The following is a 21,623-nucleotide window of genomic DNA, read 5'->3' on the forward strand; positions in this document are numbered from 1 at the left end:
AATGTGTATGCTTACCATGTATGAAATAGATTCTTACAATTCTCCTATTAGTGAAACTTTAGCTCCTCCCCACAGAGATGGGGGAGGGAAGCCAGCTAACCAATTCATGACTAATTACTACCACATGTTACTAGAATGTAGAGAACAAACCCAAAATATATATCCATATACATATGTATTCACATAGACTAACAATAGTCTGTTTATCTCACTTTTCCAAATCTAGAAAAATTGAAATATAATAAATCAATTATTTTATTAAGATCCAACACATTCATACATATGTTAGTAATGATATTAGGTTATGGAAGGCTTCTAACAGGAACATTTCCCTCACTCAGGACAGGAAAGTGGCTTCTTTCCCGTGTGAGACCTCTGATGTGTGTAAAGACTGGACTTCTTCAAAAAACATTTCCTGCAATCAAGACAGGAAAATGGCTTTTCAACCACATGAGACTTCTGATGTCTGACAAGTTTTGATTTTTCTGCAAAACATTTCCCACACTCCGAACAGGAATATGGCTTCTCCCCCGTGTGAGATCTCTGATGTGAGTAAAAACTGGACTTCTGTGAAAAACATTTCCCGCACTCAGAACAGGAATACGGCTTCTCCCCCATGTGAGATCTTTGATGTCTGTAAAGATCAGATGTCTGTGAAAAACATTTCCCACACTCAGAACAGAAATATGGCTTCTCCCCTGTGTGAGATCTCTGATGTATGTACAGATTGGACTTATCTGAAAAACATTTCCTGCACTCAGAACAGGAATATGACTTCTCCCCTGTGTGAGATTTCTGATGTTTCTGAAGACTGGACTTCACTGAAAAACATTTCCCGCATTCAGGACACGAATATGGCATTTCCCCCATGTGACATCTCTGATGTTTCTGAAGATTGGCCTTCGCTGAAAAACATACCCCGCACTCAGGACAGGAATACGGCTTTTCCCCTGTGTGAGACCTCTGATGTATGGAAAGACGGGACTTGCATGAAAAACATTTCCCGCACTCAGAACAGGAATACGGCTTCTCCACCGTGTGAGATCTCTGATGTGTGTAAAGATAGTACTTAGTTGAAAAACATTTCCCACACTCAGGACAGGAATACAGCTTCTCTCCCGTGTGAGATCTCTGATGTGCGTAAAGATAGTACTTAGTTGAAAAACATTTCCCACACTCAGGACAGGAATATGGCTTCTCCCCCGTGTGAGATCTCTGATGTGTGTGAAGACCGTATTTCTGTGAAAAACATTTCCCGCACTGAGGACAGGAATATGGCTTCTCCCCCGTGTGAGATCTCTGATGCCTATTAAGACCAAATTTATAACGGAAACATTTCCCACACTCAGGACAGGAATACAGCTTCTCTCCCGTGTGAGATCTCTGATGTGCGTAAAGATAGTACTTAGTTGAAAAACATTTCCCACACTCAGGACAGGAATACGGCTTCTCCCCCGTGTGAGATCTCTGATGTGTGTGAAGACTGTATTTCTGTGAAAAACATTTCCCGCACTCAGGACAGGAATATGGTTTCTCCCCCGTGTGAGATCTCTGATGTGCGTAAAGATAGTACTTAGTTGAAAAACATTTCCCGCACTCAGGACAGGAATACGGCTTCTCCCCCGTGTGAGATCTCTGATGTGTGTGAAGACCGTATTTCTGTGAAAAACATTTCCCGCACTCAGGACAGGAATATGGCTTCTCCCCCGTGTGAGATCTCTGATGCCTATTAAGACCAAATTAATAACGGAAACATTTCCCACACTCAGTACAGGAGAACTTCTTCCCTGTTGGAAGGCCGGCCCGGTCCCGCACAGTCTGAGGTTCCTCAGGATACGAGGAATCCGATGGTCCATCTACACTGGGTGGTGCCGGATGGACATTGGAGGGAGCCGGGTTTTCTCCTGGACTATACTGTGTGATGTCCTCATCTTCTACTTTCCAGTCTGGAGACAAAGTGAGACAATCCTCGGAGGTTTTCCTCATCTCCCGGCCATGGACTAAAATACAAAGAGGATTACTAGACAGGAGCTGATTGGTTCCCCCAAACCAGGACTCCGCCCACATCAGGCAGCTTGGTCTCTGAGGAGCTTACAATTCCACCCTCAAGGGAACTAGGAAATGGCTCCTCTGATCTCCTACCAGGTCATTTCTTTATTCATGGACCTTAGTCAGAGAGTGAAGAAACAACCAGAACTGTCTTTTATAGGAGGGACAGTGATGAGGGGATTATAGGACGAGGGTCCCCACCCCCTCTATCACTCATCGCCATCTTCCCAACACAAGAAGTACTGCACTTCCTTATTTACTCCATGATTTAGTCATGAAGAACAGCGGGGCTGAGCCCCACCAGAGGTCAGAGAGTGAGGATGGGGGGAGAACAACCAAGATGAAGACTGGACTGATCCTGAAGACCACCATCATTGGGGTATTGACTCCTCCCTCATTATCACTTTCTGTTTAAGGGTCCAAAGTTGGAGGATGTTATCACATTATTATCACCATGTAAAAGTCTGTGCTCCAATCACATCATCCATTATAAAATGTCCAGCTGGGAGGAAATGGGGGAACAAAAGAGAATACATATTATGTGTATATATAGCAGTGGGGGGAGGGGGGAGAGCAGAGGTCAGAAGTATGTAATGTACAACATAGAGTATATAGTGCAGGGGTCAGGAGTATGTAATGTACAACATCGAGTATATAGTGCAGGGGTCAGGAGTATGTAATGTACAACATAGAGTATATAGTGCAGGGGTCAGAAGAATGTAATGTACAACATAGAGTATATAGTGCAGGGATCAGGAGGATGTAATGTACAACATAGAGTATATAGTGCAGGGGTCAGGAGTATGTAATGTACAACATAGAGTATATAGTGCAGGGGTCAGGAGTATGTAATGTACAACATAGAGTATATAGTGCAGGGGTCAGGAGTATGTAATGTACAACATAGAGTATATAGTGCAGGGGTCAGGAGTATGTAATGTACAACATAGAGTATACAGTGCAGGGGTCAGGAGTATGGAATGTACAACATAGAGTATATAGTGCAGGGGTCAGGAGTATGTAATGTACAACATAGAGTATATAGTGCAGGGGTCAGGAGTATGTAATGTACAACATAGAGTATATAGTGCATGGGGTCAGGAGTATGTAATGTACAACATAGAGTATATAGTGCAGGGGTCAGGAGTATGTAATGTACAACATAGAGTATATAGTGCAGGGGTCAGGAGTATGTAATGTACAACATAGAGTATATAGTGCAGGGGTCAGGAGTATGTAATGTACAACAGAGTATATAGTGCAGGGGTCAGGAGTATGGAATGTACAAAATAAATTATACAGTGTAAAGGTCAGGCCTCATAATATTGGTATTCAGCAAGCAGTGGTGCCTAGATGTCCACATGAGACAAGCTGCAGAGGTCCAATACCGCTGTCTCCCATCTCCTGAGACCCAATCCATTGTTTCTATGTGTTTATCAGATGATGGGGGATCTAGGTGGATCCTCCGTACTGCTCTCTCCTTTACAATAAAGTCTCCTCTTACCCGGTGATGTGAGGGGCGGCTGATTGTCCATCATGACGTCCTTGTAGAGATCCTTGTGTCCTTCTAAATACTCCCACTCCTCCATGGAGAAATAGACAGTGACACCCTGACACCTTATAGGAACCTGACACACACAATGATACAGTCACCATCCAGACACATCCCTTGTCTGTTACTGGAGAATGTCCCAGAATTCCCGGCACCGCTCACCTCTCCTGTCAGCTGATGGACCATCATGGTGGTCAGTTCCAGAATCTTCTGCTCTTTCTCCCTCTCAGGTATCAGAGAATGAGATGGAGGCACCATGGTGAGGCTCTGGGTTCTGCTCCATCCTCCTGAGATTGGCTCCCCACTAGACTTCTTCTTTACAACATAATCCTACAGATCAGGAGACAAATAAAACAATATCAACCACCTGACATCATCTAAATGTGTGCAAAAATAAAATGGTCTATTGACCAGAATAGACAAGAGTGATGTCATGTGACCTCCCAGAATCCTCCTCACCTCTCCGGTCAGGTCTGTGTTTTATTAATAGAGATGAGAGTGACGTCATGTGACCTCCCAGAATCCTCCTCACCTCTCCGGTCAGGTCTGTTTTATTAATAGAGATAAGAGTGATGTCATGTGACCTCTCAGAATCCTCCTCACCTCTCCGGTCAGGTCTGTGTTTTATTAATAGAGATAAGAGTGATGTCATGTGACCTCCCAGAATCCTCCTCACCTCTCCGGTCAGCAGGTAGATGATCTCCAGGGTGAGGTTTAGTATCTTCTCAGTCATGTGACTCCGGTCCTCCTCCATCCTCATTGGTGCCATCATGTGATCTATACAGGTCTCCTTGTAGACGGATAACTTTGGGAAATGAAAGTAAGAATGATTTGGATGGTATTGGTCACACAATAATAGGATGTGGATGTGAGGGGGGAATAGGAGGGTTGCTGGACATTGAAGAACTACTCCCCCCATGGGAAGACATTTTGTTTGGACTGTTTAGTGTTTACTACAATTTTGGGGTCCGGGGCCCCTTTTCTCTGTTGGGTTTGTTTGGTCTCTGAACTGGTTTTGATGAGTATTAGATCTGCAGACAAGGAATGATAAATCTGATCCTTCCTATGACTAGTTTGCTCTGAGGCAGTGCTGTGAGGTCAATGTCGGCTCATCATGCAGAGATGGTCACTTTACATCACCCGACGCCCGGGACATGTAGTTCTGGGGGCCGGGCAAGTATTGTGTTTAATCTTTATCCCTGCTGAGGGCAAGCCGCAGGGCTCTCCTTTCAGGTGCCAGCCTCTGCCACCCCGTGTGTGTGAACCTCTCCTGTATCTACTATGCTTCCCCGGCTCCTCTTGCCCATCTGTGGGCCCGGGTCAGTGGGTGTCGGAGGGTAGAGGGGACAGAGGAGAGCAGACACGTTCACTTCCCTTCTTGTCCTGACCCAGAAGTGACGTTATGACAGATTTCCCGACCATCGAGGCCGGCAAAGAATGTAATGCGGTGCGATGTGCTCTACATTACATCCAATGGAGTACAGGGGAGACATTGGGGGTCTTTTAGACCCTGGATGTCTCAATAAAGAGAACCTGTCATCAAAAGTCATCTCATAGAGGACTTTGTCCCCTTAAGTAAAAATGTTTTTTTTAAATGCAAAGAATTAAAGTTACAACCAAGTACATAACTCCTCCCTTTAAAAAATTTTAAGGCCCCCCCTCCCCCACATATATGCAACGTAAGAGCACACACTGGAGGGCCTACACGTGATAACATTGATTGTGATACACGTTACATATCGCCGGTCACACCAGAATGAGAGGATAATTCTAGGAGCAGACCTCCTCCGTACTCTATACTGATGACCTAGAAGGGGCTATAAATGTGTCCCCTATAGATAATACCGGGGACTAAAGGTTGTCACCATTTCAGCACACACAACTTAAGGTTTGACATGTTGGATATCTATTTACTCGCTGCAACCTCGGCTTTTATATTATTACACATAAATGGGTCATTTATTGCTTTTTGTGCCCTGAAATTAACTTAAGTATATTTTTTACTGAAATTTGGCATTTCCTAGACTTTGTGATAATATTTTGTGACATAAAAATTAGAACTATCACTATTTTATTTTCTAAAGTCTCTACTTTTAGAAAACCTATAATTTGGGGGTTTTGTGTCATCTTCAGGTTAAAATGATTTTTTAAATGTGCAAAAAATGCAAAAATGGCTCTGGGAGTGAAAGGGAGAAAGGATAAGCCGGACACTCCCCTTTCCTGAGGAGCAGCCAATCGGTTCTCATTACACTGCAAGGAATCTCTCCTCCCTGCTAGTCCCCGAGTGCGGTGCTGGAGACAGGTGGGGGAGGGGAGGGGAGGAGGAGATAAGCAGCGCAATGTTACACATATTAAATGTTTTAGTCGCTATAAAGCCCCATTTATTTTTTAACCCCAGATATTCCTAAAAGTGCCTCAGATTTATATACATTTTCTGTTACAAAGGAATGTTTCCTTCCTCCTGAGCAGCAATGTAAGGGGCTCTATGCTCCATACTCCTGACCCCGGCACTCCATCATTGTGTTGGCTGCATAGTGTAATGATTGCCCATTGGCTGCCTGTGTAGTGTCATCATTGCCCTTTGTAGGCCATGTATGGTCAGGATGGTCCTTGTCTTGTCTATTTATTGTCAGTGCAGTTTGAGGACCATATTACTAGAATTTATCTCCAGAATGAGGAGAATGTTCCGGCCCCGAAAGTGGGGGAATGTTCTGCCCCTGAAGGGGTTCATCTGGGTTCCCACATTATATATGTGTGTATCATCATCTGCTGGAGATAAAAGACGTCATAGTGACTTTGGAGGAAGAGGACGGACGTGACTATGGAGGAAGAGGACGGACGTGACTATGGAGGAAGAGGACGGACGTGACTATGGAGGAAGAGGACGGACGTGACTATGGAGGAAGAGGACGGACGTGACTATGGAGGAAGAGGATGGACGTGACTATGCAGGAAGAGGACGGACGTGACTATGGAGGAAGAGGACGGACGTGACTATGGAGGAAGAGGACGGACGTGACTATGGAGGAAGAGGACGGACGTGACTATGGAGGAAGAGGATGGACATGACGGGGGGTTACTGGGTGTAAATAGGAAATAACATCTTATTACCTCCTCTGCTGCCACTTCCACCAATGTCTCTGATCTGCTTCCTCCCCACTCACCTCTCCGAATGTCCTCTCTGTCCCTGACATCACTTCCTGTTTGTACCTGACATCACTTCCTGTCTGTATCCCATAGAGAAGTCCTGTCTGGGGAGAAATGAGATCTCCATCTTGTGGACCTCATTGGAACTGCAGCCCCGAGAAACTTCCCTTAATAACCATTCCAGCATTGTATCTACCTTACAGAGATACCAGGGAAGATCAAAAAGAACTAAAAAACGTAAGAAACAATAAACCTAACTCTTATGCAACCAACTGTATAATATATTTTACTACAGATAGAAAAGACTTAAAGACACAGAACATAAGATAAAAACAAAATACATAATAAAACAGAGACCTCCAAAACAGATCTTTTTGGGTAAAAAAAATACAAAAATTCATCCTAAAGTATAATAATATATATCAATCCACTCATAATGAAGATGTTAGACATAAATGACAAGGATGTAATGGTCACAGAGGAATGGTGGTGGAGATCTCTCAAAGTAAGAACACTTCCTTGAATGGTTCTATAAATAAAGAATGAATCCTGGAGGGAATAAAGCTGTAAAGCAATAAATAATATATAAACTGGGCCATCCACTTCATCCATAAAGACATTGTGATTGAAGATCTTCTAGATCACATAGAAGGAGGACTCATCCATGATTTCATACATTTGTTTGGAAGGATAGAACAATCCTCAGAAGGGAACATGTAGGATGACAGGAAAGGCTCCTGACTGGTGAGATCCTCCAAACATAATGATGACATCCATGAACTGGAGCGAGCTCGTTGGGGTGATAAAGCCAATCTGGAAACACTGTGTAGACGTTCTCCAAGAACTCAGCACACTCCAGGTGTGGAGAAAGTCTCCAGGTGGGTTTAGCCTGTCATTTATCATAGGTAGGAATGTCCACACATGGACTTCCACAGGGGCCCCCGAGACTACATATAGAACCTGTACAGTGTCCCCTGTAATGAACTGCTTCCCCCCAGGCCTATAGCAGAATGACAGCTGAGCGGGATCTCTCCCATCCTGGGAGGACATCATATGAAGTCCTCCAAGTCTAGCGACTCTGCTGTATCTTGATATGTCACCTGCTGTGTCCACTAGATGACAGATCATTGTACCAGGCCAGCCCAGTACCATGTGATTGCTATGACCAATCACAGTGATCACATGACAGTTGTACACAATAAATGTCTTTCATTCATAGCCATCCATTGTGTACTATTGTGATGATCTCTGTGATTTGTCACTGGCTCACTACCTCTACTGGAAATGTATTCCCGGCATCAACTACTCTTTCAGTAAAATAATACTTTCTGAGATTAGTTGTGAACTTTCCTCCAGTTAGTTGGAGGTCATGTCCCGTGTTCTTCATTTTGGTTTCATATTGAAAATCCTGCCCTCCTGAACCTTCTTCACTCCCTTGTTGTATGTAAAGGTTTCAGTCATGTCTCCCCTTTCCCTTCTCTCCTCCAGACTGGACATGTTACGTTCCTGAAGTCTCTCCTGATATCACTATTTGTATTCCCCGTCTCTGGACTCGTTCTATCTTATCAATACCTTTATGTAAGTGAGGTCTCCAGAACTGGACACAGTATTCTACATGAGGTTGCTGGTGACCCCTCTAGTGATAGAAAGATCTATATAGAGGAATCAGGACCTCCTTCCTCCTGCCGGTGACCCCTCTAGTGATAGAAAGATCTATATAGAGGAATCAGGACCTCCTTCCTCCTGCCGGAAACCCCACTAGTGATATATAGATCTATATGGAGGAATCAGGACCTCCTTCCTCCTGCCGGTGACCCCTCTAGTGATATAAAGATCTATATAGAGGAATTGGGACCTCCATCGTCTCGCCAGTGACCCCTCTAGTGATATATAGATCTATATGGAGGAATTGGGACCTCCTTCCTCCTGCTGGTGACCCCTCTAGTGATAGAAAGATCTATATGGAGGAATCGGGACCTCCTTCCTCCTGCTGGTGACCCCTCTAGTGATAGAAAGATCTATATGGAGGAATCAGGACCTCCTTCCTCCTGCCGGTGACCCCTCTAGTGATATATAGATCTATATGGAGGAATCGGGACCTCCTTCCTCCTGCCGGTGACCCCTCTAGTGATAGAAAGATCTATATAGAGGAATCGGGACCTTCTTCCTCCTGCTGGTGACCCCTCTAGTGATAGAAAGATCTATATAGAGGAATCAGGACCTCCTTCCTCCTGCCGGTGACCCCTCTAGTGATATAAAGATCTATATAGGGGAATCAGGACCTCCTTCCTCCTGCCGGTGACCCCTCTAGTGATATAAAGATCTATATAGATGAATCGGGACCTCCTTCCTCCTGACAGTGACCCACCTAGAAATGTAAAGATTTATTTAGAGGAATTAAAACCTCCTTCCTCCTGCCGGTGACCCCTCTAGTGATATAAAGATCTATATAGAGGAATCGGGAACTCCTTCCTCCTGCCGGTGACCCCTCTAGTGATAGAAAGATTTCTATAGAGGAATCAGGACCTCCTTCCTCCTGCTGGTGACCCCTCTAGTGATATAAAGATCTATATCTATAGGTGCATTATGTTACATTTAGAAACATTGAACTGCAATTTTCACTTCTCTGATCAATCATCCAGAAATGCCAAATCCTGTTCCATGTTACAGACACCTCCAGGGATATCCTCCCTATTACACATGTTTGTGTCCTCAGCAAAGAGACATCCCCTTACCCAACAACCCTTTAGTTATATCCCTTACATATAGATTACATAGAACAGGTCCCAGTACAGAACCTTGGGGTACACCACTAGTGACTGCTCTCTGTTCTGAGTGATCCCCATTTACAACCACACTCTGGTATCTCTCCTTTATCCAACTGCATATCCACTGAACCACCCAAGGGCTAAGTCCTAGCTTGTCCAACTTCTGTATTAGATCATTATGTGGAACTGTATCACATGCCTTGCTGGAATCAAGATATTCTATGTCCACAGCACCACCCTGGTCCAAATCATTGGTGATATAGTCAAAAAGTCCAATCAGTCGAGTCTGCCATGATCTGCCCCCAGTAAAGCCATGCTGCTTTGGATCCAGCAAGTTGTGTGTTTCTAGATGATCAATGATCCTTCCTTTCAGGAGTGATTCCATTAACTTGACTACCACCGATGTTAGACTCACTGGCCTGTAATTGCCGGCTTCTACCTTGCTGCCCTTCTTGGATGGAACACACTGTGCACTCCATTACATGAACAACATTGGGAGTTCTGTAATCATCATCTGATCAGGATACACAGGAGAATGAGCCAATTGTAGATCAGCAGGTGCCTACAGGTTACCACCCCACAGGGATATGAGCCAATCGTAGATCAGCAGGTGCCTACAGGTTATCACCCCACAGGGTTATGAGCCAATCGTAGATCACCAGGTGCCTACAGGTTACCACCCCACAGGGTTATGAGCCAATCATAGATCACCAGGTTGGCAGAACTGTTCTGGGCTCACAGAATGAAACAGGAAGGCTGAACTTATCATCTCTACATGGACATGTTGGAAGCCATTTTGTTCTGTATATTCTATTTCATGGTTTCTGAACACAGATTCTAAGAGCATTCCAAGGTGGTTACAGCTTATGTTCCCAGGTTATAAATCTGGGGGGGGGTATGGTGGTATCAGACAGCTACAAGATGAAGACTAGACATGACACCAAGTGGTAAGATAAATGGATGAGTCCATGTCTAGATTGAACAAAGGACACAAGAACTGGTCACAATGATTATTTCCCATGACCCTCTGGAAAGAGTGCATATTATACCTTACATTGTATATGGTGTTATTATTATGTGACAGGAATATCTGATCCAAAAATGTCACTTGTATTATTATTAGTATTACATGAAGTGAATGCTTGCTTACTTATGTCATCCAGGTTTATATTACTAGATTCCATTTCCACATACATATATTTATATGAAATGGTTTAACAATGAATACATATTGATATATTGGGGATATTCTGTTTGTAACATTATAAAGTATCAGTTTGAGTTCATTGTATGACAACGTTGTTATGTTACAGAAGACGTGAGATAAGAAGTCTCAGTATAATGAACTCATCTTTTTGTAGGATATAAAGGTAGATTTATTTTCTTTTCCAGAATCACTTAATTAATACATTACTTGATATATATTACTAGATTTGTTTTTTCCAGAATCACTTAAAGTGGTTGTAAACCCCAAATATTTAAAAAAAATGTACTTTTTTCCATAAATGAATACATTTTAATGTAAACATACATACAGCTGTGAGTGTACCTCAGAAAAATGCTCCTTTAGCTTGTCTCAGCTCTCCAAACTGCTGGTCTGTGGGCGTGGCTTAGGACCAGAGAATAGTAGGCGGAGATGTGATGTCACACAATCCCCCAGTTATACCCCCCTCCAGCCTCGGCTCAAGAACAATCACTGGTGCTGATGAGTGCTGAGTTGTGGATCTTGTGAAGGCAGAGACCAGCATGGAGAGGACACCCCCTCCCCCACCCCTTGCAGTGTATTACATGGAGGCTCATACTGGTCTCCTCCTCAGCACAGCCTGTCACTCACAGGAGAAGGGGAGTGGTGACACCATATTTCTACTGGTGTCAGATTTATTCTGCTCAGAAGATCAGGCGGGATTTCTGGAGAAAGGGATTGCTTCAAGATACCAGACTAAGCTGAATGGCTCAGTAAAGGTAAAATCTACCCAACTGCAGGATTAGACGGATTTGTGTTTTTAGGTTTACAACCACTTTCAGTAATACATTATTAGCAGTGACATGGGTACCAGTCTGTGTGACACCAAACCTGGCAGAAAAGCAGTTCTCTCTAATGTAGTCATGTCCTTACCAGCCGAGGTTAAAGGTCAACCCTTGTCATGTTCCAGAAGACATGTCAGAGAATTCCTCATCCTATACTGCCCCCTTCAGGTCACTGAAATCAATTAGTAGAGAAAATAGCACCTAGTCTGACGTCATTGTGAGGAGAGATAAGCTTTGCCCGCCTAGGTTTTATTTGGAGGGATAAAAGTAAGAGACGGATAGAGAAGAGGACACACATCACAAAACAAGACCCCACAAGACAGGAGACAAGGGGCAACAGACGGACACAGACACCCCCTGAAGTGAGCGCACTGAAAGCTGACATCACTGACACCATACAGTCCATATTGGGAACTAGAACTTTCATTTTCCTCAGATAACTTGTACTCCCCTTATATCTCCAGATACATTGTTTAGTCCGATAACGGTTCTGGTGAGCACAGGAGGGGATGTGACGTCATTTTACCTGCAGTATAAATTATTATCATTTCCCTCCTCTGGGGAAGATTGATTTTACATATCCCTGAAGCTGATTCTGGCTTCTAGTCAATGGTTTATCCGGATGTATACAGTATATATATGACAAGGCAGACTACTTCATGTAACATTACATCTTCATCTCAGATTGTAAGCGGATTGGATTGGCCTGTGTATGGGATTCCAGATCAAGTCATGGCAAGGTACACGTTGAGCGTTGAATATCTGGGTGTAGAGAGATCACGGGGGGGATTTGTATATCTGTTGTCACATGTTGCTGAGTTACTGATTTCTTACACGACATTTCCAGACAGTTGGATGTAATTCATTAATATTTGGAAGTAATTGCTGGCTTGTATTTCTCCCCATTATTGTGGATTAGATCATTGTACTGTTATCTTGTATTGTTTATTATTTATCATCACCTATTAGATTTCATCCCCATTTTGTACTGATTTATATTATTAATAAATATATATTTTTGCACATTATTGCTTTTTATTTTGTCTATATAGAAAAAGGGGGGTAACCAGGACACTGCCAACTATGGACTATAGTGAGAATACCTAGGAAAAAGGGGGGTCAGAGATGATGTAATGAACTAAATCCTGGCCTCCTTATACATAGAAAATATGCCGACTCACATGGAGATAGCAATGTGGTGTCCTCAGGACCCAAACATAAGTGAGGGAAACAAAAAGGGAAAACAATGACAGAGGCACAAGATGCCTAAGTCAAGCGGGTCCAAAAGAGGTCATACTGCGGCTTGTAATAAGAAAATTGTATAAATCTTTAATTGCAGTAAAAACGCGAATCAATACACATGGTAAAACAAAAACAGCAGGAAGTGATGTCAGGTACAGACAGGAAGTGATGTCAGGTACAGACAGGAAGTGATGTCAGGTACAGACAGGAAGCATATTGGAGATGTTGGTGGAAGTGGCAGCAGAGGAGGTAATAGGATGTTGTGTTCTATTTACACCCAGTAACCCGTCATGTCCGTCCTCTTCCTCCATAGTCACGTCCGTCCTCTTCCTCCACAGTCACATCCATCCTCTTCCTCCATAGTCACGTCCGTCCTCTTCCTCCATGGTCACATCCGTCCTCTTCCTCCATAGTCACATCCGTCCTCTTCCTCCATGGTCACATCCGTCCTCTTCCTCCACAGTCACGTCCGTCCTCTTCCTCCATAGTCATGTCTGTCCTCTTCCTCCATAGTCATGTCCGTCCTCTTCCTCCATAGTCACTGTGACGTCTTTTATCTCCAGCAGATGATGATACACACATATATAGTGTGGGAACCCAGATGAACCCCTTCAGGGGCAGAACATTCCCCCACTTCCGGGGCCGGAACATTCTCCTCATTGTGGAGAGGTGTCACCTTCTCACCTCATCAGTCTATACTAATGGATTTTATGACTTTAATTAGTGGCGGGGGATGGGGGGATATTTAGGGGGATTGGAATATCTATGTCTTTGTTTTATAAGATTCAAATAGGAAGAAAGAGAGAAAAATGTCATTTGTAGTAAATGTCCTGAACACAATGGACACGTCCTCCACTCACTCTGATGGGAATACATTAGACCTTGTTTCCTCCCATCTTTGCACTCCCTACAACCTCACAAACACCCCCTTTCCTCTGTCTGATCACAATCTCATCACCTTCACAGTCTCCTCGTCTTCAAACACCTATCCCTCCAAGCAGCCAACAATTACCAGCAGAAACCTTCACAACTTGAACCCGGCTCCTTTCCACTCTGCAACTGACCAACTCTATGACAGAATCTCTCCCCTGTCCTGCCCTGACCTGGTCACTGCTGTCTACAACAGTTCACTGTCATCCGCACTGGACTCACTTGCTCCTCTAACATGAAGCATCAGGCCCCGACCATTACATCCTTGGCAGACTGACCACACCGGACATCTTAAGTGACATAGTCGTGCGCTGGAGCGATTGTGGCGTAAAACCAAATCCCAGCAAGCATTCACCCGATATAAATCTGCTTTCTTCACATACAATTCCTAATTTCATACTGCCAAACAAGCCGACTTTGCCAATCCTATTAATACCTTGTCATCCAGTCCTCGTTGTCTCTTCTCTACTTTTAACTCTCCACTTTCTCCACCTCCACCCAGCACCTCACTCACTGCTTATGAGATTACAAATCATTTCAAAAACAAGATTGACACAATGGCCTTGATTCACTAAGATGTGAGTCTATCAGCAGAGACTGACCATTCAGGCAGACTCCGGTCAATCAATCAGTCATCTGACCAGCGTCTAGCAAGCTCATTAACGAGCGTCTACTTTGCCATTAGTGAATGTGGTATCCCGTCTGGCACATTTTTAGGTGCAATACCGGATATATTCGCTAGATGGCGCACAAGCACAGGCTTTATTAAGATTGGCGTTTTTCTGATAGCAAAAGAGAATTTTTAGAATGTAATAAAGAGTACAGCTGTATTAGAATTTTCTATTTTTTTTTTTTTGCTGTTTCTCCAAAATGATCAGGAAAGTAATGCATTTACTAATGAATGTCATACATTCTATTTTCAAATGTTAAACATTTTCACACTTATATCTCAAATAATTTATATACTTCTAATTTCCCAATATAGTTATATATCTTCATTCTCTGTAATCACGTAACTATTCTATGTTAAAGACAAGTGCAGCGCTATAAATGCATGTGATCAATAATGAACGCATGTAAAAACCAAAAAGTGCAAAGAATTGCAATAATGATGTAAACTGGTAAATCGTGCTAAAATAAGTTCATAGAATCATTCCTGAATAATGGAATATCCTTGGTGTGAGAGTACCAACTCAGAGAGTGCCTATGAATGGCACGTGTGGTCTCTCCGTGACGGACAGTAGTGCATGAACTCGTGAAAGGTAAACCACCCTTGGGACTGGTCTACACTCACCAGAACAAAAGTATTAATGTGCATGGGTTATACACATCACACATCTGGGGGTGCAGCGATATGCTGGCAGCTATGGGTTAGTCATCCAGCTCCATCCATCCATCCATCCATCAGGGTGGGTGCCCAAATGGTCCTGGGGAGGAATTAGCTCAGCCACAGGAGCCAGAAAGGTGCTCAATAGTGTAGTACACTGTCACAGGGGTGGATGACCTTTCACGAGTTCATGCACTACTGTCCGTGGTTATATTTATCTTGTGTAATACCATTTTACTAGTCTATATCATGTGACCAGCGCTCGCTCTATCATTTTTAAACAATGTAACTATTCTACATTATAACTCAAACTGTCTCCCACAGTGGTTTAGTGGTTAGAGCTCAGAACTTACAGCACTTGGGTCATGGGTTCTAATCCCAGTCTTGGCAACATCCCAAAAAAATGGAGATCAATTTTCTGGGTTGTGGCAGGAATATTGATCAATCAATTATGATTTTGCCTAATGACTAGAAAGTGGATGAATGTTACTTGCGTACTGTTCTTCTGCCAATTAGGAAATGTGCAAGTTTCATGCCGTGTATATTTCATTGTAACTTTTTTCTCTTTTAAATCTGTCTCCTTATACAACTTGACCCCCTCCCCCACCCCATCATCACCTGTCCCATATGCAAATCTATGGATCACCGCCCCACTCTTTAACTATCTATTTACTGATCAAGTGAATGTGTCTCATTTTCTATCAGCTACAGCTCAGATCTCACATTATTATACGATTCCTGATTGTATCTCACCACTAGTCTGATTGAATTCACAATTCCTGGTCAGTCCCGTTCCCTGACCTATAATAACCTTTAGGGCCAGTTCACACTACATGTGTTTCAGTTGCTTTTTCAGCATCACAAACGCACAGAAAGAAGGTTATATGGTTGTCAATGTCATAGTTCACATCAGCGCTTGCATTTTCAGTGCATTGCAGGTGCTGTAAACAAAGTTGACCACGCTGCATTGTTTCTGCACAGAACTGTACTGGAACACATTGAAACGTCCTTGAATGTACTAAAACGCACATGTCCCTAACTACATTGAATACAAAGAAAATAGAAAAAAATAAGTGGAAGGGATACAAAAATGCAATGTAAACATGTCCAAAACGCATCCAAAATGTATTGGAACACACTAAACATGCATGCCAAAAGGGCATGAAAAAAACCCATCAGGAACACATCTAGACTGTTTCTATAGTGTGAACTGGCCCTTAGGACTTGTTCACACCATTGGTGGTGCAGAAACGCATGCAAGAACACACATTTTCCAGCACAGCAAAGAAATGCAATGCCCTCTGTAGATGTGCGCAGGTACCATGATGAAAACGTTGTTGCACCTACACACGTCTATTAAAAACAGTCCCATTCACAGCCACAAATACGCATGGCACCACACTACTGTGCGGTTAGGTGCGACACACTTGGAAAATAACATGCCTGCAGTATTTTGGTATGTTTCCACATGTTAAGCAGCCCATTGAATTCAATGGGCTTTGGGAAAAAATAAATATAACAAACACAAAATGCCACATTCACACAGGTCCTCTGACCTGTACAGCATGAATGAGTGGGTTGTTTATGTGGCTAGAGCCACCTGTTACACTATGGGGACACAGCAGCTGTATGAACACAGGTTTTAATCTGACAAGTGTGAAGGCGTGGGGAAGTGGCCCTGAATGCTCACTGTGTGTTCAGGGCTGTACACCTGCAACCATATGCTTGTCAAATTAGGATCTGCAGTATTCACATAGTGTAACATAGGTTGCATGCTAATGGCGACAGCCACAAAAACCAACCACTGATTCACACTCTACAGGCCACAGCACCCATGTGAATGAGCCCTCAATTACACAACGTTTGATTTATTAACTCAGTACAGGTTTATCATTTGGATTGAACAGGAATTTGTTTGTGATTGTGTCCATGAAGAAAATGTTGTGTATTTTTACCATATATATAATTTGGATATTTTCTCTGGTGGTGGGGGCCTGTCAGGTATGCTGTACGGGCCCCGTGATATCTAACAGTGGCCCTGGGTGTATGCTTGTGCCACCTGTATAGTTAGGAAGAACAATAAGTTCTTCTATGGAGTATCTTGAACCTCTGCTATGTACCTCAATGCATCTAGGGATCGGCCACGTTTTCCTATGAAAAATAACAAAATTGGTTGTAATGTTTCCCCTGAAGCAAGCGTGAACTGACCCCTTCATATTATAAAGCATCCGAATTGGCATTTTCCACAATTATGCATAGGCCAGATCTGTGTGCCCAGATAGGACCTCCCAGTGGCTATTCTATGGACAAGGTACACCTTCCTGTATGCCTGATCTTTATTGAGCTGCAATAGTCAATACGCTGCAATGGGCAGAAATATTTGGAAACAAACCACATGAGCTCAAGTATCCAAACGTGAATGTTCCTTCATAGCAAGCCTCCATGATGTACTGTATGGGCCTGGCCCACTCCAAATGAATGCATTGTTCTGGTAGGTCCTCCTATGACAGACTTTAGCTACTTGTGAAGGACATTGCACTGACTTTTCCTCAGATTGCATATTATCTGGCCATCTGAAGTCTCGGGAATACAATCAAGAGGATCTGACACTTTTTTAAGGTAACAAAAAATAGTCTTTAATTGACTGAACATAAAAATAAGCCAACATGGCTAAAACATATCTTGAAAATATGGGGACTCTGATATCCGGCGACAGTCCGTTCACCAACGAGAAGCAATTCTGCACCCCTAAAACCAACATAGAGGAAAGGGATGGTCAAATTGCTGTGCTGCTTCCAAACCACCTCTGGCATGCCAGGGTCATTATGAAGGTCCTCAATGCCAATTCTTGCCTGGGGCCACAAAATATCCACTGGCCACAAGTGAAGGTGAGTGGAGGACGTGAAGGTGGATTTCTACCAGCTTCAACCGCAAGCAGTACCACTCCTGAAAAATGAGAGCAAATTATCAAGCACCAGAGGGGTAACAAGCACATAGAGTCCCCCAGATCTCTCAGAGTTTGCACTCACAGGTCCAAGGACAGAATGGTTGCCTCCTTCCAATCTTCCAAGCCACTCTCTCCAGTGATACCAGACAGAGCTTTGGCAGACAGCTCCCCTCAGTCAGCTTACTGTAGAATCAGGGTCCCTCTCTCTAACTTCAGGCCCTCAGGTCACCCACCCGAGGACACATAACAGCAAGTGCCAGGCGAGGCAGCCTGCCTCCAGCCTGGCTGGTGTAATCCTCTCCGAGGAAAGACACTGAACCCATGTGCTCTCAGAGTATAAATACCACTCCCAGCATGCAATGGGGCTACCCTCCCCTGCAATTGGCCAGGACTGTATCCATATTCATGCTGGTCATTTGTCTAGCCAATTCCCATGTTCTGGAAGACTCTCATAGCTTCCTGAAGGCGGGCAGAACTCAGACAAACTCCAACAGAACCAGAGCAGCATGAGCAGACCTGACTAATCAATCCCAGCTCTCTGTAAATCAGAATACCGACTGAATTTACCTGACAGCCTCTCTGGTGAGCAGAGAAACACAGCTATGCTTTACCTGACTACACATCCTAGACCTGACCAGGAGGGGGCGCTACATTCATTCATCTCATCAGATTTGCTGCTATAGGAAATCATCTCAAATCCTGTGCAAATCCATGGAGACAGACAATATTGTGTGCTCAGTATAGTGTTCTCTGCAAGTCCACCGCTTCCACTTTGCATCTACTTCAATCAACTTATTTTACTCCAAAAATCCACCAATCAGTGAAAAGTTGATAAGGTGTGAAAGTGCTCCGCCCTCCAAACTGTGTCAGCTGTAGTGTAGCCACGCCTTCTTCCACCTCTTGTACACGGGATGGTGAGGGCGCCCCCTAGTAGTGCTTCCCCCTCACCACACCAATAGGACTCCCAGCTTTTCAGCTCCCAGAGTCACAAACATCCTTCACACTCTCCTCATCTCCGATGGTAAAGGAACCGGATCCTCCTCGCTCACTCCTGCAAGTCTGCTGCGGGTTCTGTCAGTCTCCCTCCTAGACTCCGCCTCTAACCGCCATTCCAGCAGGAGCTCCGCCTCTACATACACACTCAGGGAGGAGAGAAAGGGGAACCCGACATCATGTGACACCTTTTATTACATGGAAATACGAAAATCAACGGGACTAATGCAATCACATTTACTGCAAAATCAAAGGAGCCAAAATCCCTCCCCCGAGCAGTCATATATTTCTGTCCCCCTTGGTGGGAGTGGAGGTGACCCCTCTATAAGGATCTACAGTCCATACACACCCAGCACAAGGCCGGGGTCACACTACCAGACGCTTCTCGGGGCTGCAGTTCCTCTGAGCTCCACAAGGTGGGGATCTCACTTCTACCCACACAGGAAGTCTCTATGGAAGACAGATAGGAAGTGATGTCAGGGACAGACAGGAAGTGATGTCAGGTAAAGACAGGAAGTGATGTCAGCTACAGACAGGAAGATCCATGAATGAGGAAGTAGAGGAGACATTCCTGGATCTGGCGGCAGAGAAGGTAATACGTAGATGAACCCCTTCAGGGGGAGGAGTTGATGATAATATATTTGCCCCCAAAGCTGGCCTACATGGTTCAGTTTTATCGTTCAGCCAGCGGGATGACCATAAAAACTGAAGTGATTCCCCCATCCACACATTGGAGGTGGATGAGGGAATCCTCCCCGCTGCACTCTTGTATTCTGACAATGGGGGGACTCCTCCGCTCTCAGAATACACGGATCAGCACTGAAGCTATTGGCTGCAGCCGCTGGGGGAGTGGCTTTTATCCGGCAGTGGCCACACATGGATGGAAATGTGAGCGATCCCTGCTGAACCAGCTGAATTTCCATGGATCTATGGTCACCTTCAGTGACTTCCTCCCCTCCCCCTCATCTCCTTCATGATGGAAGTCATGCTGAGATCATCTCCCATTGGCTGAGCAATATTCTCATTTGTCTCTCAGCTCCTTCTTGCTATTCCTCGTCCTGCCTGTTGTTTCCTTGGATTGATTTTCTGTGTTGGATTGATTTTCTTGGATGCGCTCGTCTGTTGCTTGCCCTGACCTTTCTCCTGATTCCTGGATCTCCTCCTCATCTCTCCTCCATATCCTCTTACACAGCTTTTCTCCACACCTGCAGTGACCCTGGGGGGAGGAAACTTGGCACCAGCACGCCGCCAAATCCATCCCCACCATTAGGGGCTCTGGAGACAATTGTCTGCTATTTACACTCCGTTCCTCCGCACGTCACCTGATCACATGACAGCTTACTTCCACAGATTCCGGACAGATTTCTGGATGGTAAAGGTCAAAGGTCACTCTTCAGTTTAGGAGAGGTAGGACACACCCAGGAACAATGATTTGGTTTATACGGGAGTCTCATATAGAGGACCCCTCAAATCTCCCAATCCAAATGTCCCTCCATCCAGAGTCTATATGTCCTATGACATCACACTGACCTCACAGCTCTTCCTTCCAATGTCCCTCCATCCAGAGTCAGACAATCCTATGACATCACACCGACCTCACAGCTCCTCCTCCCAATGTCCCTCCATCCAGAGTCAGGGAATCCTATGATATCACACCGACCATACAGCTCCTCCTCCCAATATCCCTCCATTCAGAGTCAGAGAATCCTATGACATCACACCGACCTCACAGCTCCTCCTCCCAATGTCCCTTCATCCAGAGTCAGAGAATCCTATGACATCACACCGACCTCACAGCTCCTCCTCCCAATGTCCCTCGAGTCAGAGAATCCTATGACATCACACTGACCTCACAGCTCCTCCCAATATCCCTCCATCTGGCTTTTTTTTTCTAATGTTTTTAGGATGTCAGCAGGTACTTGTTATTCTCACTAGCAAAGTGGGACTGTTTGTCCTGCCATATGCAATGACATCAGAATTGCTTACTCCAAGCTTTACCGTGAGTTATATCTCAGCCTGAAGTGGGGCTTTAATAAAATGGAGACCTGAATGGAGAGGTGAGGAGGATTCTGGGAATATCATTTGATGTGACTATTTGTGTTCAGATGTAGAGTTTTCCTCCTGTGAAGTCTGGAGATCATATGACATCACATTGCCTCCACCTCCCTCCCTGATAGAAGAGAGAAAGAAGAAGAAGATTCTAGAAGTCACCAGAGAGATCACTGAGCTGCTGACAGGAGAGGTGAGCGGTGCCGGGAATTCTGGGACATTCTCCAGTAACAGACAAGGGATGTGTCTGGATGGTGACTGTATCATTGTGTGTGTCAGGTTCCTATAAGGTGTCAGGGTGTCACTGTCTATTTCTCCATGGAGGAGTGGGAGTATTTAGAAGGACACAAGGATCTCTACAAGGACGTCATGATGGACAATCAGCCGCCCCTCACATCACCGGGTAAGAGGAGACTTTATTGTAAAGGAGAGAGCAGTACGGAGGATCCACCTAGATCCCCCATCATCTGATAAACACATAGAAACAATGGATTCAGTCAGTGTGTGTGTTTCCTACAGATGGATCCAGTCATGGGAACCCACCAGAGAGATGTCCCCGTCCTCTGTATTCCCGGGATTCCACACAGGAAG

General features: G+C 44.4%; 1 protein-coding gene across 1 annotated transcript in view; it reads right to left on the bottom strand.

Annotated features, from left to right (window-relative positions):
• Positions 1–315: 315 nt before the first annotated feature.
• The window catches only part of LOC149441825 (uncharacterized), a 216,114-nt gene continuing 194,806 nt past the window's right edge, over positions 316–21,623 (bottom strand). The window contains 1 exon segment of the mRNA XM_089656862.1: positions 316–2,088. Within this exon segment, the coding sequence (XP_089512988.1) occupies positions 316–2,088 (1,773 nt within the window).

This window comes from Staurois parvus, unplaced genomic scaffold (assembly GCF_062004578.1).
Source record: "Staurois parvus isolate SC_StPar_1 unplaced genomic scaffold, SC_StPar_1.0 ptg000942l, whole genome shotgun sequence".
NCBI classification, from domain to species: domain Eukaryota; kingdom Metazoa; phylum Chordata; class Amphibia; order Anura; family Ranidae; genus Staurois; species Staurois parvus.